This window comes from Pseudophryne corroboree, unplaced genomic scaffold (genome assembly GCF_028390025.1).
Source record: "Pseudophryne corroboree isolate aPseCor3 unplaced genomic scaffold, aPseCor3.hap2 scaffold_558, whole genome shotgun sequence".
Classification (NCBI taxonomy): domain Eukaryota; kingdom Metazoa; phylum Chordata; class Amphibia; order Anura; family Myobatrachidae; genus Pseudophryne; species Pseudophryne corroboree.
The window spans coordinates 227,862-252,717 of record NW_026970158.1 but is presented as its reverse complement, the minus strand read 5'-3'; the positions used below and the strand labels follow the sequence as shown (position 1 = coordinate 252,717).

The window sequence follows — 24,856 nt, the reverse complement described above, 5'->3', positions numbered from 1 at the left end:
GTTTTCAGGGAGTGTTTGAAAAAACCCAGGCGTGCCAGGAAAAACGCGGGCGAACGCAGGGCGTATTCGTGTCGTCAAAACAGGAACTGAATAGTCTAAAGTGATCGCAAGCGCTGAGTAGGTCTGAAGCTACTCTGAAACTGCACATTTTATTTTTGTAGCCGCTCTGCGATCCTTTCGTTCGCACTTCTGCTAAGCTAAAATACACTTCCAGTGGGAGGCGGCTTAGCGTTTGCACGGCTGCTAAAAACAGCTAGCGAGCGATCAACTCGGAATGACCACCTATGCTACATGGAAAGAGTCCAGCGACTATGCTACATGGAAAGAGTCCAGCGACTATGCTACATGGAAAGAGTCCAGCGACTATGCTACATGGAAAGAGTCCAGCGACTATGCTACATGGAAAGAGTCCAGCGACTATGCTACATGGAAAGAGTCCAGCGACTATGCTACATGGAAAGAGTCCAGCGACTATGCTACATGGAAAGAGTCCAGCGACTATGCTACATGGAAAGAGTCCAGCGACTATGCTACATGGAAAGAGTCCAGCGACTATGCTACATGGAAAGAGTCCAGCGACTATGCTACATGGAAAGAGTCCAGCGACTATGCTACATGGAAAGAGTCCAGCGACTATGCTACATGGAAAGAGTCCACCGGCTATGCTACATGGAAAAAGAGTCCAGTGACTATGCTACATGGAAAGAGTCCACTAAAAGTCCAGCGACTATGCTACATGGAAAGAGTCCAGCGACTATGCTACATAGAAAGAGTCCAGCGACTATGCTACATGGAAAGAGTCCACTAAGAGTATAGCGACTATGCTACATGGAAAGAGTCCACTAAGAGTATAGCGACTATGCTACATGGAAAGAGTCCACCGGCTATGCTACATGGAAAGAGGCCACCGACTATGCTACATGGAAAGAGTCTCTTATGCTACATGGAAAGAGTCCACCGGCTATGCTACATGGAAAGAGGCCACCGACTATGCTACATGGAAAGAGTCTCTTATGCTACATGGAAAGAGTCCACCGGCTATGCTACATGGAAAGAGTCCACTAAGAGTCCAGCGACTATGCTACATGGAAAGAGTCCACCGGCTATGCTACATGGAAAGAGTCTCTTATGCTACATGGTAAGATTCCTCGGACTATGCTACATGGAAAGAGTCCACCGGTTATGCTACATGGAAAGAGGCCACTGACTATGCTACATGGAAAGAGTCCACTGACTATACTACATGGAAAGAGGCCACTGACTATGCTACATGGAAAGAGGCCACTGACTATGCTACATGGAAAGAGGCCACGGCTTTGCTACATGGAAAGAGGCCACTGACTATGCTACATGGAAAGAGGCCACTGACTATGCTACATGGAAAGAGGCCACTGACTATGCTACATGGAAAGAGTCCACTGACTATGCTACATGGAAAGAGTCCACTGACTATGCTACATGGAAAGAGTCCACTGACTATGCTACATGGAAAGAGTCCACTGACTATGCTACATGGAAAGAGTCCACCAGCTATGCTACATGGAAAGAGGCCACTGACTATGCTACATGGAAAGAGTCCACTGACTATGCTACATGGAAAGAGTCCACCAGCTATGCTACATGGAAAGAGGCCACTGACTATGCTACATGGAAAGAGTCCACTGACTATGCTACATGGAAAGAGTCTCTTATGCTACATGGTAAGATTCCAGTGACTATGCTACATGGAAAGAGTCCACCGGCTATGCTACATGGAAAGAGTCCACCGGCTATGCTACATGGAAAGAGTCCACCGGCTATGCTACATGGAAAGAGTCCACCGGCTATGCTACATGGTAAGAGTCCACTGACTATGCTACATGGAAAGAGTCCAGCGACTATGCTACATGGAAAGAGTCTCTTATGCTACATGGAAAGAGTCCAGCGACTATGCTACATGGAAAGAGTCCAGCGACTATGCTACATGGAAAGAGTCCAGCGACTATGCTACATGGAAAGAGTCCAGCGACTATGCTACATGGAAAGAGTCCAGCGACTATGCTACATGGAAAGAGTCCACTAAGAGTCCAGCGACTATGCTACATGGAAAGAGTCCAGCGACTATGCTACATAGAAAGAGTCCAGCGACTATGCTACATAGAAAGAGTCCAGCGACTATGCTACATGGAAAGAGTCCACTAAGAGTATAGCGACTATGCTACATGGAAAGAGTCCACTGACTATGCTACATGGAAAGAGTCCACCGGCTATGCTACATGGAAAGAGGCCACGGACTATGCTACATGGAAAGAGTCTCTTATGCTACATGGAAAGAGTCCACTGACTATGCTACAAGGAAAGAGTCCAGCGACTATGCTACATGGAAAGAGTCTCTTATGCTACATGGTAAGAGTCCACCGACTATGCTACATGGAAAGAGTCCACCGGCTATGCTACATGGAAAGAGGCCACTGACTATGCTACATGGAAAGAGTCCACTGACTATGCTACATGGAAAGAGTCCACCGGCTATGCTACATGGAAAGAGTCCAGCGACTATGCTACATGGAAAGAGCCAAGCGACTATGCTACATGGAAAGAGTCCACTAAGAGTCCAGCGACTATGCTACATGGAAAGAGCCAAGCGACTATGCTACATGGAAAGAGTCCACTAAGAGTCCAGCGACTATGCTACATGGAAAGAGTCCAGCGACTATGCTACATGGAAAGAGTCCAGTGACTATGCTACATGGAAAGAGTCCAGCGACTATGCTACATGGAAAGAGTCCAGCGACTATGCTACATGGAAAGAGTCCAGCGACTATGCTACATGGAAAGAGTCCAGCGACTATGCTACATGGAAAGAGTCCAGCGACTATGCTACATGGAAAGAGTTCAGCGACTATGCTACATGGAAAGAGTCCAGCGACTATGCTACATGGAAAGAGTCCAGCGACTATGCTACATGGAAAGAGTCCAGCGACTATGCTACATGGAAAGAGTCCAGCGACTATGCTACATGGAAAGAGTTCAGCGACTATGCTACATGGAAAGAGTCCACTAAGAGTCCAGCGACTATGCTACATGGAAAGAGTCCAGCGACTATGCTACATGGAAAGAGTCCAGTGACTATGCTACATGGAAAGAGTCCAGCGACTATGCTACATGGAAAGAGTCCAGCGACTATGCTACATGGAAAGAGTCCAGCGACTATGCTACATGGAAAGAGTCCAGCGACTATGCTACATGGAAAGAGTCCAGCGACTATGCTACATGGAAAGAGTCCAGCGACTATGCTACATGGAAAGAGTCCAGCGACTATGCTACATGGAAAGAGTCCAGCGACTATGCTACATGGAAAGAGTCCAGCGACTATGCTACATGGAAAGAGTTCAGCGACTATGCTACATGGAAAGAGTCCACTAAGAGTCCAGCGACTATGCTACATGGAAAGAGTCCAGTGACTGTGCTACATGGAAAGAGTCCACCGGCTAGGCTACATGGAAAGAGTCCAGTGACTATGCTACATGGAAAGAGTCCACTAAGAGTCCAGCGACTATGCTACATGGAAAGAGTCCAGCGACTATGCTACATGGAAAGAGTCCAGTGACTATGCTACATGGAAAGAGTCCACTAAAAGTCCAGCGACTATGCTACATGGAAAGAGTCCAGCGACTATGCTACATAGAAAGAGTCCAGCGACTATGCTACATGGAAAGAGTCCACTAAGAGTATAGCGACTATGCTACATGGAAAGAGTCCACTAAGAGTATAGCGACTATGCTACATGGAAAGAGTCCACCGGCTATGCTACATGGAAAGAGGCCGCCGACTATGCTACATGGAAAGAGTCTCTTATGCTACATGGAAAGAGTCCACCGGCTATGCTACATGGAAAGAGGCCACCGACTATGCTACATGGAAAGAGTCTCTTATGCTACATGGAAAGAGTCCACCGGCTATGCTACATGGAAAGAGTCCACTAAGAGTCCAGCGACTATGCTACATGGAAAGAGTCCACCGGCTATGCTACATGGAAAGAGTCTCTTATGCTACATGGTAAGATTCCTCTGACTATGCTACATGGAAAGAGTCCGCCGGTTATGCTACATGGAAAGAGGCCACTGACTATGCTACATGGAAAGAGTCCACTGACTATACTACATGGAAAGAGGCCACTGACTATGCTACATGGAAAGAGGCCACTGACTATGCTACATGGAAAGAGGCCACGGCTTTGCTACATGGAAAGAGGCCACTGACTATGCTACATGGAAAGAGGCCACTGACTATGCTACATGGAAAGAGGCCACTGACTATGCTACATGGAAAGAGTCCACTGACTATGCTACATGGAAAGAGTCCACTGACTATGCTACATGGAAAGAGTCCACTGACTATGCTACATGGAAAGAGTCCACTGACTATGCTACATGGAAAGAGTCCACCAGCTATGCTACATGGAAAGAGGCCACTGACTATGCTACATGGAAAGAGTCCACTGACTATGCTACATGGAAAGAGTCCACCAGCTATGCTACATGGAAAGAGGCCACTGACTATGCTACATGGAAAGAGTCCACTGACTATGCTACATGGAAAGAGTCTCTTATGCTACATGGTAAGAGTCCAGTGACTATGCTACATGGAAAGAGTCCACCGGCTATGCTACATGGAAAGAGTCCACCGGCTATGCTACATGGAAAGAGTCCACCGGCTATGCTACATGGAAAGAGTCCACCGGCTATGCTACATGGTAAGAGTCCACTGACTATGCTACATGGAAAGAGTCTCTTATGCTACATGGAAAGAGTCCAGCGACTATGCTACATGGAAAGAGTCCAGCGACTATGCTACATGGAAAGAGTCCAGCGACTATGCTACATGGAAAGAGTCCAGCGACTATGCTACATGGAAAGAGTCCAGCGACTATGCTACATGGAAAGAGTCCACTAAGAGTCCAGCGACTATGCTACATGGAAAGAGTCCAGCGACTATGCTACATAGAAAGAGTCCAGCGACTATGCTACATAGAAAGAGTCCAGCGACTATGCTACATGGAAAGAGTCCACTAAGAGTATAGCGACTATGCTACATGGAAAGAGTCCACTGACTATGCTACATGGAAAGAGTCCACTGACTATGCTACATGGAAAGAGTCCACCGGCTATGCTACATGGAAAGAGGCCACCGACTATGCTACATGGAAAGAGTCTCTTATGCTACATGGAAAGAGTCCACTGACTATGCTACATGGAAAGAGTCCAGCGACTATGCTACATGGAAAGAGTCTCTTATGCTACATGGTAAGAGTCCACCGACTATGCTACATGGAAAGAGTCCACCGGCTATGCTACATGGAAAGAGGCCACTGACTATGCTACATGGAAAGAGTCCACTGACTATGCTACATGGAAAGAGTCCACCGGCTATGCTACATGGAAAGAGTCCAGCGACTATGCTACATGGAAAGAGCCAAGCGACTATGCTACATGGAAAGAGTCCACTAAGAGTCCAGCGACTATGCTACATGGAAAGAGCCAAGCGACTATGCTACATGGAAAGAGTCCACTAAGAGTCCAGCGACTATGCTACATGGAAAGAGTCCAGCGACTATGCTACATGGAAAGAGTCCAGCGACTATGCTACATGGAAAGAGTCCAGCAACTATGCTACATGGAAAGAGTCCAGTGACTATGCTACATGGAAAGAGTCCAGTGACTATGCTACATGGAAAGAGTCCAGTGACTATGCTACATGGAAAGAGTCCAGTGACTATGCTACATGGAAAGAGTCCACTAAGAGTCCAGCGACTATGCTACATGGAAAGAGTCCAGCGACTATGCTACATGGAAAGAGTCCAGTGACTATGCTACATGGAAAGAGTCCAGCGACTATGCTACATGGAAAGAGTCCAGCGACTATGCTACATGGAAAGAGTCCAGCGACTATGCTACATGGAAAGAGTCCAGCGACTATGCTACATGGAAAGAGTCCAGCGACTATGCTACATGGAAAGAGTCCAGCGACTATGCTACATGGAAAGAGTCCACTAAGAGTCCAGCGACTATGCTACATGGAAAGAGTCCAGCGACTATGCTACATGGAAAGAGTTCAGTGACTATGCTACATGGAAAGAGTCCAGTGACTATGCTACATGGAAAGAGTCCACTAAGAGTCCAGCGACTATGCTACATGGAAAGAGTCCAGCGACTATGCTACATGGAAAGAGTCCAGCGACTATGCTACATGGAAAGAGTCCAGCGACTATGCTACATGGAAAGAGTCCAGCGACTATGCTACATGGAAAGAGTCCAGCGACTATGCTACATGGAAAGAGTCCAGCGACTATGCTACATGGAAAGAGTCCAGCGACTATGCTACATGGAAAGAGTCCAGCGACTATGCTACATGGAAAGAGTCCAGCGACTATGCTACATGGAAAGAGTCCAGCGACTATGCTACATGGAAAGAGTCCAGCGACTATGCTACATGGAAAGAGTCCAGCGACTATGCTACATGGAAAGAGTCCAGCGACTATGCTACATGGAAAGAGTCCAGCGACTATGCTACATGGAAAGAGTTCAGCGACTATGCTACATGGAAAGAGTCCACTAAGAGTCCAGCGACTATCCTACATGGAAAGAGTCCAGTGACTGTGCTACATGGAAAGAGTCCACCGGCTAGGCTACAAAGGGAAGAGATTCCACCGGCTATGCTACATGGAAAGAGTCCACCGGCTATGCTACATGGAAAGAGTCCACCGGCTATGCTACATGGAAAGAGTCCACCGGCTATGCTACATGGAAAGAGTCCACCGGCTATGCTACATGGAAAGAGTCCACCGGCTATGCTACATGGAAAGAGTCCACCGGCTATGCTACATGGAAAGAGTCCACCGGCTATGCTACATGGAAAGAGTCCACCGGCTATGCTACATGGAAAGAGTCCACCAGCTATGCTACATGGAAAGAGTCCACCGGCTATGCTACATGGTAAGAGTCCACCGGCTATGCTACATGGAAAGAGTCCACCGGCTATGCTACATGGTAAGAGTCCACCGGCTATGCTACATGGAAAAATTACTGCTGTATGCAAAAGTCCAGTATTTACCTTGTGGGAAAGGGCAGCAGCCACAATTAGCGCTCTGGATGGGGGAGTATACAGTACTCTGTGTCCACTGCTGTTTATTGAATTAAACCACTGGCCTAGGATGTGGAAAGAAATTCACAGGAACATGGAGTGATTTATCACACGCTGCTATATTTCTGTGAATGCTCATCCCACACTCTGCGAGATCAGACATGTTATGACACCTTCTCAGCTGTTCACAAGGCAGACAATAAGAGCACAGTTATACAATTACACACCGTGATAGTTACCATCACAGTGCACAAGCCACAGCATGTACAAAACCTTCACCAAATACCCCTGTGCCCACCACACCGTTCACGTGTTCAAGATGCAACTGCTGACCGGCTTACTGACCACTGAGACACCCAGGCTACAGTATCAGCCAATGTAGGAGCTCTGCTTAGAGGTACACCTAATGAAATATGAAATCTCCTGCCACCCCATGTGGCTCGGAACATCGGACTTTCCAGTTACCCCATGTGGCTCGGAACATCGGACTTTACGGTTATGCAATGGAGTGGAGATTATCAGTCTTTAACGTTACCCATGGGGAATGTCAGTCTTTGGCGCAGATACAGAGTAGCGCACTTTCCATTGCTCAGGTCTTGCGAGCGACTGTTCCAACGGCACATTTTCTATAGCTGACTGCACCCATGTACCGCCGATTCTAAGTTGAGCGCAGCTCAGTCGCTACTCTACTTTGACTGAATGGCCGTAACTGGGAGGCGTGCAGAGCTGTGCGTACGCAGAAATCCGTCTGATGCCCAGGAATAGGGCACTGACCAAGATGAGGGCACACAGCTCTGCACATGGGCAAACATCTGCAGGTAGATCCTTGCTGGGAGTGCGGATGTAACAGCAGATGGAGCCAGCACGCACTATGAATCAGCACCATTACCCAACGCTGCCCTACAACCAGTCTAATAATAATACTAGCTGATGAGCCCGGTTTCTACCAGGGAAAGGTTTGCTGGGCGGAACATTGTACCCCTATTCACCACTTTATGCAAGGGATATAGAAACCCAGCTGCTTACAGCAAATAACTGTCACAGTTTCCAGACCACCCAGCAGGTCACATGTTCCAGGTCACCCAGCAGCTGCACAGGGAAAGTTCTCCAACTGTCACACTTTCCAGAGCACAATGGTGATGCATTGTAAATAGACACTTTGCCACATAACTCCGAAACTAAGCAACCAATTAAAACACTAATATTTTCATGCAAATCTACGAGAGCTTTATTTTGGTAAATGATGTGTCCTGCATGATAGATACACGTCCTTCTGCTATTACTGTATATCCCTTTATTGGGTGCAGGAGATACCTAGTGCATTGTTGCAGGGTTTGTGAGAACCATTCCCATTCTTTGGCCTCCGACTTACTGTGTCATGACTGTTCCAGTGTGTTCCAATCCTTGATGTGTGTTGTGTGGTGTGTTCAGCCCTTTGTCCCACACAAACACAGAACATGTTACACAAAGCAGTGTGGAGATGTAGAATCACACAAATACAGACAGCGAGTGTGCAGTGACAGACGGGATTCCGGCTGGCGCTCTACCCTCTACTACACCCCATGGCACACAAGCACACAATCTCTGCACTCTGGGGCCCCCACCTGTTTGATAGGAATGGCTCTTCCACTGCCAACACTCTCAGATTTACACTCCGGGGCCCTCTTCTCTCTGTCCACCTCTGCGCCCCTCCGAGACTGGAAGAGAACAAGATACAGGCGCACATTACAATGGTACAGGAGGGCGCACACACAACGCAGCCGACGCACACACTCGCAGTATACAAGTTACAGTATATACATACAGAACGGTGTACACACACACCCCCCCCAGGGGACGCCCACCCACCCAGTCTCAGTAACTACCCCCTACCCTGTGCGGCAGCAGGAATCCTGCGTGGAGACAGGCGTGAAATGATGACATGCATGAGGGGACAGACACAGGCAGACACCTCCGTTCCAACCAGTTTATTTAGTTACAGACTGTCACCAGAACAGAATCGAGGAATGAAAAGAAGAAATCTGGTACAAAACAGCATTAGAGACGGCTGGCGAGTCTGAGATAGATCTCTCTATGTACAGGCGGAGTTCTAGATAAAGTGAGGGTGCAGGAAAAGTACAAGAGTACATTTACAATCCGCAAAACGCTGGCTCCAGAAAACTGCTTCCATGGAGATACACAGCACGAGGGTTACATTCAGACAGGAAGAAACAGCAGCATGTCAATAGGGTGGGGAAGGTGCGGCTGGGGGTTCCCACGTGGATCCCCCACATCCCAGTCTCCATGTGTTATCCAGGACTATGTCAGGAAGAGGTTGGTCCGTGCAGGCTGCAGGGTGGAGAGCAGCTGTCCAACTGAGAGGGTCTCCAGCACTGAGCGCCCCCTGCCCAGGCACGGAGGAGGAGGAGGGGGCGTCCCGTATAATTCCGTTCAGGAGGGAAGATGGGGGTGTAAGGCCACCACTCAGGGGCAGTTGGTAGAGTGAGCAGTCAGATACTTGCGGAGAACAGACACGCGGCTCTGAGGAGGCGGCAGGGGAGCCAGTGGAAGCCTCTGAAACGTCCCAGTCTAGAAAAGGTGAAAGGTTCCAGTACAGAAAAGGGACGAGAGAGGAGACTCTCACATTGAGACATAAAACAGGGACCAGCACTGTGATCTATGAGGGGTGGATATGTGAAATGAAGTCAATATTCTACTTAATGAGGTGAGAATGAATGGACCTCTGTTAGAGGAAATAGCATTAGTCTATAACCTGAAACACCTATTCCCATAACATCAGAGAGGAGAGCAATGAGAACCCCCTGCCCAGGAGCTAGAGGGACATCACCTATAATCATAACATCAGAGAGGAGAGCAATGAGAATCCCCTGCCCAGGAGCTAGAGGGATATCACCTATAATCATAACATCAGAGAGGAGAGCAATGAGAATCCCCTGCCCAGGAGCTAGAGGGATATCACCTACACCCATAACATCAGAGAGGAGAGCAATGATAACCCCCTGCCCAGGAATAGAGGGACATCACCTACACCCATAACATCAGAGAGGAGAAAACGGAGAACATCAAACCCAAGAGATAGAGGGACACCACCTATAACCATAACATCAGAGAGGAGAGAAATGGGAACCACCTGCCCAGGAACTAGAGGGACATCACCTATAATCATAACATCAGAGAGGAGAGAAATGGGAACCACCTGTCAAGGAGCTAGAGGGACATCACCTATAATCATAACATCAGAGAGGAGAAAACGGAGAACACCAAACCCAAGAGTTAGAGGGACACCACCTATAACCATAACATCAGAGAGGAGAGAAATGAGAACCCCCTGCCCAGGAACTAGAGGGACATCACCTACACCCATAACATCAGAGAGGAGAAAACGGAGAACATCAAACCCAAGAGTTAGAGGGACATCACCTATAACCATAACATCAGAGAGGAGAGAAATGAGAACCCCCTGCCCAGGAACTAGAGGGACATCACCTATACCCATACCATCAGGGAGGAGAGAAATGAGAACCCCCTGCCCAGGAACTAGAGGGACATCACCTATACCCATACCATCAGGGAGGAGAGAAATGAGAACCCCCTGCCCAGGAACTAGAGGGACATCAACTATACCCGTACCATCAGGGAGGAGAGAAATGAGAATCCCCTGCCCAGTAGCTAGAGGGACATCACCTATAACCATAACAACAGAGAGGAGAGAAATGAGAAACCCCTGCCCAGGAGCTAGAGGGACATCACCTACACCCATACCATCAGAGAGGAGAGGATAAAAAGGAGAACGCCCTGCCCAGGAGCTAGAGGGACATCACCTATACCCATACCATCAGAGAGAAGAGAAATGAGAACCCCCTGCCCAGGAGCTAGAGAGATATCACCTATAATCATACCATCAGAGAGGAGAAGAGAAAACGGAGAACCCCCTGCCCAGGAACTAGAGGGACATAATCTACACCCATAACATCAGAGATGAGAGGATAAAACGGAGAAAACCCAGACCAGGGGCTAGAGGGACATCACCTATAACCATACCATTAGAGAGGAGAGAAATGAGAACCCCCTGTCCAGGAGCTAGAGGGACAATGTGACTAAAACGCACCAGGAGACTGCGCTGAGTAATGTGATATGTGACACCTGTATACTGTGTGTGACTGAGGTTGTATACGGAGCACAATGTGACTAGGACGCACCAGGAGACTGCGCTGAGTAATGTGATATAGGACACCTGTATACTGTGTGTGACTGAGGCTGTATACGGAGCGCAATGTGACTAGGACGCACCAGGAGACTGCGCTGAGTAATGTGATATAGGACACCTGTATACTGTGTGTGACTGAGGCTGTATACGGAGCACAATGTGACTAGGACGCACCAGGAGACTGCGCTGAGTAATGTGATATGTGACACCTGTATACTGTGTGTGACTGAGGCTGTATACGGAGCACAATGTGAATAGGACGCACCAGGAGACTGTGCTGAGTAATGTGATATATGACACTTATATACTGTGTGTGACTGAGGCTGTATACGGAGCACAATCTGACTAGGACGCACCAGGAGACTGTGCTGAGTAATGTGATATATGATACCTGTATACTGTGTGTGACTGAGGCTGTATACAGAGCACAATGTGACTAGGACGCACCAAGAGACTGCGCTGAGTAATGTGATATATGACACCTGTATACTGTGTGTGACTGAGGCTGTATACGGAGCACAATGTGACTAGGACGCACCAGGAGACTGCGCTAAGTAATGCGATATGTGACACCTGTATACTGTGTGTGACTGAGGCTGTTTACGGAGCACAATGTGACTAGGACGCACCAGGAGACTGCGCTGAGTTATGTGATATATGATACCTGTATACTGTGTGTAACTGAGGCTGTATACGGAGCACAATGTGACTAGGACGCACCAGGAGACTGCGCTGAGTAATGTGATATATGACACCTGTATACTGTGTGTGACTGAGGCTGTATACGGAGCACAATGTGACTAGGACGCACCAGGAGACTGCGCTGAGTAATGTGATATAGGACACCTGTATACTGTGTGTGACTGAGGCTGTATACGGAGCACAATGTGAATAGGACGCACCAGGAGACTGCGCTGAGTAATGTGATATGTGACACCAGTATACTGTGTGTGACTGAGGCTGTATACGGAGCACAATGTGAATAGGACGCACCAGGAGACTGCGCTGAGTAATGTGATATATGACACCTGTATACTGTGTGTGACTGAGGCTGTATACGGAGCACAATGTGAATAGGACGCACCAGGAGACTGCGCTAAGTAATGTGATATGTGACACCTGTATACTGTGTGTGACTGAGGCTGTATACGGAGCACAATGTGACTAGGACGCACCAGGAGACTGCGCTGAGTAATGTGATATATGACACCTGTATACTGTGTGTGACTGAGGCTGTATACGGAGCACAATGTGACTAGGACGCACCAGGAGACTACGCTGAGTTATGTGATATATGACACCTGTATACTGTGTGTGACTGAGGCTGTATACGGAGCACAATGTGACTAGGACACACCAGGAGACTGCGCTGAGTAATGTGATATATGACACCTGTATACTGTGCGTGACTGAGGCTGTATACGGAGCACAATGTGACTAGGACGCACCAGGAGACTGCGCTGAGTGATGTGATATGTGACACCTGTATACTGTGTGTGACTGAGGCTGTATACGGAGCACAATGTGAATAGGACGCACCAGGAGACTGTGCTGAGTAATGTGATATATGACACTTATATACTGTGTGTGACTGAGGCTGTATACGGAGCACAATCTGACTAGGACGCACCAGGAGACTGCGCTGAGTAATGTGATATGTGACACCTGTATACTGTGTGTGACTGAGGCTGTATACGGAGCACAATGTGACTAGGACGCACCAGGAGACTGCGCTGAGTAATGTGATATATGACACCTGTATACTGTGTGTGACTGAGGCTGTATACGGAGCACAATGTGACTAGGACGCACCAGGAGACTGCGCTGAGTAATGTGATATAGGACACCTGTATACTGTGTGTGACTGAGGCTGTATACGGAGCACAATGTGAATAGGACGCACCAGGAGACTGCGCTGAGTAATGTGATATGTGACACCTGTATACTGTGTGTGACTGAGGCTGTATACGGAGCACAATGTGACTAGGACGCACCAGGAGACTGCGCTGAGTAATGTGATATAGGACACATGTATACTGTGTGTGACTGAGGCTGTATACGGAGCACAATGTGACTAGGACACACCAGGAGACTGCGCTGAGTAATGTGATATGTGACACCTGTATACTGTGTGTGACTGATTCTGTATACGGAGCACAATGTGACTAGGTCGCACCAGGAGACTGCGCTGAGTTATGTGATATATGACACCTGTATACTGTGTGTGACTGAGGCTGTATACGGAGCACAATGTGACTAGGACACACCAGGAGACTGCGCTGAGTAATGTGATATATGACACCTGTATACTGTGCGTGACTGAGGCTGTATACAGAGCACAATGTGACTAGGACGCACCAGGAGACTACGCTGAGTAATGTGATATATGACACCTGTATACTGTGTGTGACTGAGGCTGTATACGAAGCACAATGTGACTAGGACGCACCAGGAGACTGCGCTGAGTGATGTGATATGTGACACCTGTATACTGTGTGTGACTGAGGCTGTATACGGAGCACAATGTGAATAGGACGCACCAGGAGACTGCGCTAAGTAATGTGATATGTGACACCTGTATACTGTGTGTGACTGAGGCTGTATACGGAGCACAATGTGACTAGGACGCACCAGGAGACTGCGCTGAGTTATGTGATATATGACACCTTATACTGTGTGTGACTGAGGCTGTATACAGAGCACAATGTGACTAGGTCGCACCAGGAGACTGCGCTGAGTTATGTGATATATGACACCTGCATACTGTGTGTGACTGAGGCTGTATACGGAGCACAATGTGACTAGGACGCACCAGGAGACTGCGCTGAGTGATGTGCAGACTCAGTCACCTGGAACCTGGCACAATGAGAGGGGCTGTTTGGAGTGACTGCAGTAACAATGTATTAGCGCACGTGACCGGAATCGGTATATACCTAATGCATTTATATTGAGCAGGGTGTTGAATGCAGCGCAGAACGTCTGTATTCCCTATAGAATACAGTACTCACATATTGGTCCCATTGCTGCCTAAGGGCCTTATTTCTGTGTGGAGTTTGTACTCCTCCCCATGCTTGTTATGGAGCGATGTAGACAGTAACAGACTGACAGCACAGACAGGAAAAAGTGATGCATCTGGTGATTGTATAATGCACAGAGTACTAGGTTATATTCTGCAGAGTCAGGGGACTCCCCCTGTCCTGCACTCGGTGCAGATTCTCCATGCAGGATCCCTATACATCTCTCTATGCACGGACACATCTCACAGGCTGGGAAAGTCTAAGGGATGAGCTCTCAGGCTTTCAGTCAGTACTACAGCCAATCTCTCCTCTTCAGCTCCTCATCCGCATCACTGCTCATTCACCCCAGTCTCAGGTCTGATCGAACAGTACATCTCACTACAGTCCAACCTCCCTATTATACATCCAGGTCACATCTGCCTCAGGTCTGATTGTACAGTACATCTCACTACAGTCCAACCTCCCTATTATACATCCAGGTCACATCTGCCTCAGGTCTGATTGTACAGTACATCTCACTACAGTCCAACCTCCCTATTATACATCCAGGTCACATCTGCCTCAGGTCTGATCGTACAGTACATCTCACTACAGTCCAACCTCCCTATTATACATCCAGGTCACATCTGCCTCAGGTCTGATCGTACAGTACATCTCACTACAGTCCAACCTCCCTATTATACATCCAGGTCACATCTGCCTCAGGTCTGATCGTACAGTACATCTCACTACAGTCCAACCTCACTATTATACATCCAGGTCACATCTGCCTCAGGTCTGATCGTACAGTACATCTCACTACAGTCCAACCTCCCTATTATACATCCAGGTCACATCTGCCTCAGGTCTGATCGTACAGTACATCTCACTACAGTCCAACCTCACTATTATACATCCAGGTCACATCTGCCTCAGGTCTGATTGTACAGTACATCTCACTACAGTCCAACCTCCCTATTATACATCCAGGTCACATCTGTCTCAGGTCTGATCGTACAGTACATCTCACTACAGTCCAACCTCCCTATTATACATCCAGGTCACATCTGCCTCAGGTCTGATTGTACAGTACATCTCACTACAGTCCAACCTCCCTATTATACATCCAGGTCACATCTGCCTCAGGTCTGATCGTACAGTACATCTCACTACAGTCCAACCTCACTATTATACATCCAGGTCACATCTGCCTCAGGTCTGATCGTACAGTACATCTCACTACAGTCCAACCTCACTATTATACATCCAGGTCACATCTGCCTCAGGTCTGATCGTACAGTACATCTCACTACAGTCCAACCTACCTATTATACATCCAGGTCACATCTGCCTCAGGTCTGATCGTACAGTACATCTCACTACAGTCCAACCTCACTATTATACATCCAGGTCACATCTGCCTCAGGTCTGATCGTACAGAACATCTCACTACAGTCCAACCTACCTATTATACATCCAGGTCACATCTGCCTCAGGTCTGATCGAACAGTACATCTCACTACAGCCCAACCTACCTATTATACATCCAGGTCACATCTGCCTCAGGTCTGATCGTACAGAACATCTCACTACAGTCCAACCTCCCTATTATACATCCAGGTCACATCTGCCTCAGGTCTGATCGTACAGTACATCTCACTACAGTCCAACCTCACTATCATACATCCAGGTCACATCTGCCTCAGGTCTGATCGTACAGTACATCTCACTACAGTCCAACCTCACTATTATACATCCAGGTCACATCTGCCTCAGGTCTGATTGTACAGTACATCTCACTACAGTCCAACCTACCTATTATACATCCAGGTCACATCTGCCTCAGGTCTGATCGTACAGTACATCTCACTACAGTCCAACCTCACTATTATACATCCAGGTCACATCTGCCTCAGGTCTGATCGTACAGTACATCTCACTACAGTCCAACCTCACTATTATACATCCAGGTCACATCTGCCTCAGGTCTGATCGTACAGAACATCTCACTACAGTCCAACCTACCTATTATACATCCAGGTCACATCTGCCTCAGGTCTGATCGAACAGTACATCTCACTACAGCCCAACCTACCTATTATACATCCAGGTCACATCTGCCTCAGGTCTGATCGTACAGAACATCTCACTACAGTCCAACCTCCCTATTATACATCCAGGTCACATCTGCCTCAGGTCTGATCGTACAGTACATCTCACTACAGTCCAACCTCACTATTATACATCCAGGTCACATCTGCCTCAGGTCTGATCGTACAGTACATCTCACTACAGTCCAACCTCACTATTATACATCCAGGTCACATCTGCCTCAGGTCTGATTGTACAGTACATCTCACTACAGTCCAACCTACCTATTATACATCCAGGTCACATCTGCCTCAGGTCTGATCGTACAGTACATCTCACTACAGTCCAACCTCACTATTATACATCCAGGTCACATCTGCCTCAGGTCTGATCGTACAGTACATCTCACTACAGTCCAACCTCCCTATTATACATCCAGGTCACATCTGTCTCAGGTCTGATCGTACAGTACATCTCACTACAGTCCAACCTCCCTATTATACATCCAGGTCACATCTGTCTCAGGTCTGATCGTACAGTACATCTCACTACAGTCCAACCTCACTATTATACATCCAGGTCACATCTGCCTCAGGTCTGATTGTACAGTACATCTCACTACAGTCCAACCTCACTATTATACATTCAGGCCACATCTGCCTCAGGTCTGATTGTACAGTACATCTCACTACAGTCCAACCTCCCTATTATACATCCAGGTCACATCTGCCTCAGGTCTGATCGTACAGTACATCTCACTACAGTCCAACCTCACTATTATACATCCAGGTCACATCTGCCTCAGGTCTGATCGTACAGTACATCTCACTACAGTCCAACCTCCCTATTATACATCCAGGTCACATCTGCCTCAGGTCTGATCGTACAGTACATCTCACTACAGTCCAACCTCCCTATTATACATCCAGGTCACATCTGCCTCAGGTCTGATCGTACAGTACATCTCACTACAGTCCAACCTCACTATTATACATCCAGGTCACATCTGCCTCAGGTCTGATCGTACAGTACATCTCACTACAGTCCAACCTCACTATTATACATCCAGGTCACATCTGCCTCAGGTCTGATCGTACAGTACATCTCACTACAGTCCAACCTACCTATTATACATCCAGGTCACATCTGCCTCAGGTCTGATCGTACAGTACATCTCACTACAGTCCAACCTCACTATTATACATCCAGGTCACATCTGCCTCAGGTCTGATCGTACAGAACATCTCACTACAGTCTAACCTACCTATTATACATCCAGGTCACATCTGCCTCAGGTCTGATCGAACAGTACATCTCACTACAGCCCAACCTACCTATTATACATCCAGGTCACATCTGCCTCAGGTCTGATCGTACAGAACATCTCACTACAGTCCAACCTCCCTATTATACATCCAGGTCACATCTGCCTCAGGTCTGATCGTACAGTACATCTCACTACAGTCCAACCTCACTATTATACATCCAGGTCACATCTGCCTCAGGTCTGATCGTACAGTACATCTCACTACAGTCCAACCTACCTATTATACATCCAGGTCACATCTGCCTCAGGTCTGATTGTACAGTACATCTCACTACAGTCCAACCTCACTATTATACATCCAGGTCACATCTGCCTCAGGTCTGATCGTACAGTACATCTCACTACAGTCCAACCTCACTATTATATATCCAGGTCACATCTGCCTCAGGTCTGATCGTACAGTACATCTCACTACAGTCCAACCTCACTATTATACATCCAGGTCACATCTGCCTCAGGTCTGATCGTACAGTACAGCTCACTACAGTCCAACCTCACTATTATACATCCAGGTCACATCTGCCTCATGTCTGATCGTACAGAACATCTCACTACAGTCCAACCTACCTATTATACATCCAGGTCACATCTGCCTCAGGTCTGATCGTACAGTACATCTCACTACAGTCCAACCTCACTATTATACATCCAGGTCACATCTGCCTCAGGTCTGATCGTACAGTACATCTCACTACAGTCCAACCTACCTATTATACATCCAGGTCACATCTGCCTCAGGTCTGATCGTACAGTACATCTCACTACAGTCCAACCTTCCTATTATACATCCAGGTCACATCTGCCTCAGGTCTGAATGTACTTTCCACTAGTGATTATATTTCCATATAAAGGAATTTGCTTAAAATATGGGCTACAGTGTTCTGTGGTCACATATTACTGTATCTCCATGCCATCAGGATGGACATTGTGGCACCGCTGTGGGTTACAGACTTGGCCAAACATCACAGAACAGACATGGTACAGTGTTCTATGGTCATACATTACTGTATCTCACTGCCGTCAGGATGGGCACTGTGGCACCACTATGGGTTACAGACATAAAGGCTTGGTCATACAGAACAGACACTATACAGTAATGTATGACCATAGAACACTACCTCAGTGCCATCAGGTCAGGATGGACATTGTGGCACGGCTATGGGTTACAGACTTGGCCATACATCACAGAACAGGCATACAGTAATGTATGACCACAGAACACTACCTCAGTGCCATCAGGTCAGGATGGACATTGTGGCACGGCTATGGGTTACAGACTTGGCCATACATCACAGAACAGGCATACAGTAATGTATGACCACAGAACACTACCTCAGTGCCATCAGGTCAGGATGGACATTGTGGCACGGCTATGGGTTACAGACTTGGCCATACATCACAGAACAGGCATACAGTAATGTATGACCACAGAACACTACCTCAGTGCCATCAGGTCAGGATGGACATTGTGGCACGGCTATGGGTTACAGACTTGGCCATACATCACAGAACAGGCATACAGTAATGTATGACCACAGAACACTACCTCAGTGCCATCAGGTCAGGATGGACATTGTGGCACGGCTATGGGTTACAGACTTGGCCATACATCACAGAACAGGCATACAGTAATGTATGACCACAGAACACTACCTCAGTGCCATCAGGTCAGGATGGACATTGTGGCACGGCTATGGGTTACAGACTTGGCCATACATCACAGAACATGCATACAGTAATGTATGACCACAGAACACTACCTCAGTGCCATCAGGTCAGGATGGACATTGTGGCACGGCTATGGGTTACAGACTTGGCCAAACATCATAGAACAGGCATGATAAAGTGTTCTGTGGTCATACATTAAATCATCTGGCATAGCTATTTCATACACATATACACTCGTCTCCTGTCTGTCTGCGCTTTTCATGTCAGTTATAACTATGTAATAGTGGTCCTACACTACATATTTAACGCAATCACAAGTGTAAAATATTAGGATATTTGAAGTCACTCTGTCTCGCTCTGTAAAATAAATATATATATATATATATATATATATATATATATATATATATAGTTTGAATTAAGAAATTAAATATTTTGGTATAGATTATATGTTTATTGACAAATTTCTTTTTTAGTTTGAGATGATTCTATGAATTTGTGACTGGCTGCCTTCGTATGGCGAGGGGCTTGGGCAGGACAAACCACAAGGTGGGTGGTCATACGGGCAGGGAGCGAGGGCATACTGGTAAGGATCGCAGAGAGGGAGGTCATACAGGTAGGGAGCGCTGGGAGTGAGTTCATGCATGCAGGGAGGGAGGTCATACTCTCAGGGAGCACAGTCATGCTCTCAGGGAGCGGTGAGTGGGGGGTAAAACTCTCACGGAGCACAGAGAGGAAGAGCATACTCTCAGAGTGCAGAGGGGTAGGGCATACAGGCAGGGAGCAAAGGTAGAGAGGTCATATGGGCAGGGAGGGAGGCTATACAGGTAGGGAGCGCTGGAAGTTAGGTCATACATGTGTGGAGCGCAGCGAGGCAAATCATACAGGCAGGGAGTGCAGGGAAGGACGGCATACTCTCAGGGAACCCAGAGGGGGAGGGCATACAGGCAGGGAGGGAGGTAATATGGCAGGGAGCAAAGGTAGGTAGGGCATACAGGCGGGAAGTGCAGGTAGGGAGGACATACAGGCAGGAAGTGCAGTCAGGGAGGGCATACAGGCAGGAAGTGCAGGTAGGGAGGACATACAGGCAGGAAGTGCAGGTAGGGAGGACATACAGGCAGGAAGTGCAGGTAGGGAGGACATACAGGCAGGAAGTGCAGGTAGGGAGGACATACAGGCAGGAAGTGCAGGTAGGGAGGACATACAGGCAGGAAGTGCAGGTAGGGAGGACATACAGGCAGGAAGTGCAGGTAGGGACGACATACAGGCAGGAAGTGCAGGTAGGTAGGGCATACAGGCGGGAAGCGCAGGTAGGTAGGGCATACAGGCGGGAAGCGCAGTCAGGGAGGGCATACAGGCGGGAAGCGCAGGTAGGTAGGGCATACAGGCGGGAAGCGCAGTCAGGGAGGGCATACAGGCAGGAAGCGCAGGTAGGGAGGACATACAGGCAGGAAGTGCAGGTAGGGAGGACATACAGGCAGGAAGTGCAGGTAGGGAGGACATACTGGCAGGAAGTGCAGGTAGGGAGGACATACTGGCAGGAAGTGCAGTCAGGGAGGGCATACAGGCAGGAAGTGCAGGTAGGGAGGACATACAGGCAGGTAGCGCAGTCAGGGAGGGCATACAAGCAGGAAGCGCAGTCAGGGAGGGCATACAGGCAGGAAGCGCAGGTAGGGAGGGCATACAGACAGGAAGCGCAGTCAGGGAGGGCATACAGGCAGGAAGTGCAGTCAGGGAGGGCATACAGGCAGGAAGCGCAGTCAGGGAGGGCATACAGGCAGGAAGCGCAGTCAGGGAGGGCATACAGGCAAGAAGTGCAGTCAGGGAGGGCATACAGGCAGGAAGTGCAGTCAGGGAGGGCATACAGGCAGGAAGTGCAGTCAGGGAGGGCATACAAACAGGAAGCGCAGTCAGGGAGGGCATACAGGCAGGGAACATGGTCATATGTGCACTAATCTTGGCAATGTAATCTCAGGCTACAGCAACCAGGAGGAAGGGGGGTGGGGAATGGAGCAGATAAGCCGCAGATACTGTGGAAACATTATCTACAGTACTGTGCAAAAGTTTTAGGCAGGTGTGGAAAAAATGCTGCAAAGTAAGAATGTTTTCAAATATAGAAGTGTTATTAGTTTATTTGTATCAATTAACAAAATGCAAAAAGTGAAGAACAGAAGAGAAATCTAAATCAAATTAATATTTGGTGTAATCACCCTTTGTGCAAGCGTACCTAGAAGAACTGACGCTGTTTTGAAGGCACAGTGTTTCAAGGAACTCGGCAGGGAGCTGGTTCCAAACATCTTGGTGAACTTACTAGAGATGTTCTGTGGATGTAGCTTACTGAAATCCTTCTGTCTTTTCATGCACTTCCAGACAGACTCGATGTTGAGATTAGGGTTCTGTGAGGGCCTTATCACTTCCAGGACTCCTTGTTCTTCTTTACGCTGAATATAGTTATTAATGACATTGGCTGTATGTTTGGGGTCAGTGTCCTGCTGCTGAATAAATTTGGAACCCATCAGATGTCCCCCTGATGGTATTGCATGATGGATAATTACCTGCCTGTATTTCTCAGCACGGAGGACACCATTAATCCTGCCCAAATCTATTTGCGGAAATACAGCCCCAAACTTGCAAAGTACCTGCAGACTCATTATTGTACCGCTCTCCAGCTCTTAGGAGAACACAATGCCTCTGTTACACCAGATACTTCACATTGTGACTCATCAGTCCAGAGCGCCTGCTGCCATCTTTCTGTACCCCGGTTCCTGTGTTTTCCTGCATAGTTCAGTCATTTGGCCTTGATTCCACGTGAGATGTATGGCTTTTTGGCTGCAGAAGGCCACTTCTAGCCAGACTTCTCCAAACAGTAACTGGGTGTACCTAGGTTCCATTGGTTTCGGCCAGCTCTGAGCTGATGGCACTGCTGGACATCTTCTGATTTCTAAGGTAAGTAAGCAAGATGTGTCTTTATCTGATGCACCAAGTTACCTTGGCCGACGACTAAGTTACCTTGGTCCTGAACGTTGTCTGTTTCTTTCTGCTTCTTCAAAAGAGCCTGAACAGCACATGTGAAAGCCCTTCTCCTGGGAGAGACCTTGCTGTATAACTACCGTGTGTCTTACTGCCATGTTATATGACCTGTGACATGAAACCGTCAACCTGACCTCTGTAGCATGTTACTGGCTGTTCCCTATCCAGTTCTAAGACTCGTACACAGGAGACTGGAAACGGTTTCACCCTACATATGTAATGAAAATCCTCACCTGTTTGGCGTGACTAATTAATCATACAGCCATGGACAAAAGTTTTGAGAATGACACAAATACACATTTTCACAAAGTCCGTTGCCTCAGTTTTTATGGTGGCGATTTGCATTTACTCCAGATTGTCCGGAAGAGTCATCAGATGAATTGCAATTAATAGCAAAGTCCCACTTTGCCATGACAATGAATTTCGTGCCTAATCCAGACCTGATCGCTGCGCTGCAGATTACACCGTCCTGCGATCAGATAGTCGCCGCACAGGGGGAATGAAAATTCTCTCCGTGCATGTGCGCAATTGCATGTGTACGCTGTGTGAAAATTCACCTCAGTCAGCGGACGCTGCAAAACCGTCCGCATCACACTCACCATCGAATGTTTTTCTCATTCTGTGCGGTGTGTGCGCAGCCCAGGAGTTACTCCTACAGTGCGATACACACAGGCTGATCGGGGTCAGAGCTGACGTCACACACCCGCCCTGAAAATGCTTGAGCACGCCTGCGTTATCTCGGTAACTCAGGTGAGAGTGTTGATGAGGACAAGCCTGGAGATCTCTCAGTAACACAGGTGAGCGTGTTGAGGAGGACAAGCCTGGAGATCTCTCAGTAACACAGGTGAGAGTGTTGAGGAGGACAAGGTTGGAGATCTCTCAGTAACACAGGTGAGAGTATTGATAAGGACAAGGCTGGAGATCTCTCGGTAACACAGGTGAGTGTGTTGAGAAGGACAAGGCTGGAGATCTCTCAGTAACTCAGGTGAGAGTGTTGATGAGGACAAGCCTGGAGATCTCTCGGTAACTCAGGTGAGAGTGTTAATGAGGACAAGCCTGGAGATCTCTCGGTAACTCAGGTGAGAGTGTTGATGAGGACAAGCCTGGAGATCTCTCGGTAACTCAGGTGAGAGTGTTGATGAGGACAAGCCTGGAGATCTCTCGGTAACTCAGGTGAATGTGTTGAGGAGGACAAGCCTGGAGATCTCTCGGTAACTCAGGTGAGAGTGTTGATGAGGACAAGGCTGGAGATCTCTCGGTAACACAGGTGAGAGTGTTGATGAGGACAAGCCTGGAGATCTCTCAGTAACACAGGTGAGCGTGTTGAGGAGGACAAGCCTGGAGATCTCTCAGTAACACAGGTGAGCGTGTTGAGGAGGACAAGCCTGGAGATCTCTCGGTAACACAGGTGAGAGTGTTGATGAGGACAAGGCTGGAGATCTCTCGGTAACACAGGTGAGCGTGTTGATGAGGACAAGCCTGGAGATCTCTCAGTAACACAGGTGAGAGTGTTGAGGAGGACAAGGTTGGAGATCTCTCAGTAACACAGGTGAGAGTATTGATAAGGACAAGGCTGGAGATCTCTCGGTAACACAGGTGAGTGTGTTGAGAAGGACAAGGCTGGAGATCTCTCAGTAACTCAGGTGAGAGTGTTGATGAGGACAAGCCTGGAGATCTCTCGGTAACTCAGGTGAGAGTGTTGATGAGGACAAGCCTGGAGATCTCTCGGTAACTCCGGTGAGAGTGTTGATGAGGACAAGCCTGGAGATCTCTCCGTAACACAGGTGAGAGTGTTGATGAGGTCAAGCCTGGAGATCTCTCCGTAACACACGGGAGAGTGTTGATGAGGACAAGCCTGGAGATCTCTCGGTAACTCCGGTGAGAGTGTTGATGAGGACAAGCCTGGAGATCTCTCCGTAACACAGGTGAGAGTGTTGATGAGGTCAAGCCTGGAGATCTCTCAGTAACACACGGGAGAGTGTTGATGAGGACAAGCCTGGAGATCTCTTGGTAACACAGGTGAGAGTGTTGAGGAGGACAAGGTTGGAGATCTCTCAGTAACACAGGTGAGCGTGTTGAGGAGGACAAGCCTGGAGATCTCTCGGTAACACAGGTGAGAGTGTTAATGAGGACAAGCCTGGAGATCTCTCGGTAACTCAGGTGAGAGTGTTGATGAGGACAAGCCTGGAGATCTCTCGGTAACTCAGGTGAGAGTGTTGATGAGGACAAGCCTGGAGATCTCTCGGTAACTCAGGTGAGAGTGTTGATGAGGACAAGGCTGGAGATCTCTCGGTAACACAGGTGAGCGTGTTGATGAGGACAAGCCTGGAGATCTCTCAGTAACACAGGTGAGAGAGTGTTGAGGAGGACAAGGTTGGAGATCTCTCAGTAACACAGGTGAGAGTGTTGATGAGG

The 24,856-nt window shown here is 48.0% G+C and overlaps 1 protein-coding gene across 2 annotated transcripts in view; it reads right to left on the bottom strand.

The window, feature by feature from the left end:
• Positions 1–8,326: 8,326 nt before the first annotated feature.
• LOC135032965 (arf-GAP with GTPase, ANK repeat and PH domain-containing protein 3-like) overlaps positions 8,327–24,856 on the bottom strand; it is a 179,497-nt gene continuing 162,967 nt past the window's right edge. The window contains exon 9 of one of the 2 annotated variants that reach the window (XM_063954136.1): positions 8,327–8,819. In XM_063954136.1, the coding sequence (XP_063810206.1) occupies positions 8,676–8,819 (144 nt within the window). In that variant the 3' untranslated portion in view covers positions 8,327–8,675. Of the gene's footprint in view, positions 8,820–9,074; positions 9,691–24,856 lie in introns of those variants that run through there. The other variant, XM_063954137.1, reaches the window with a different exon arrangement.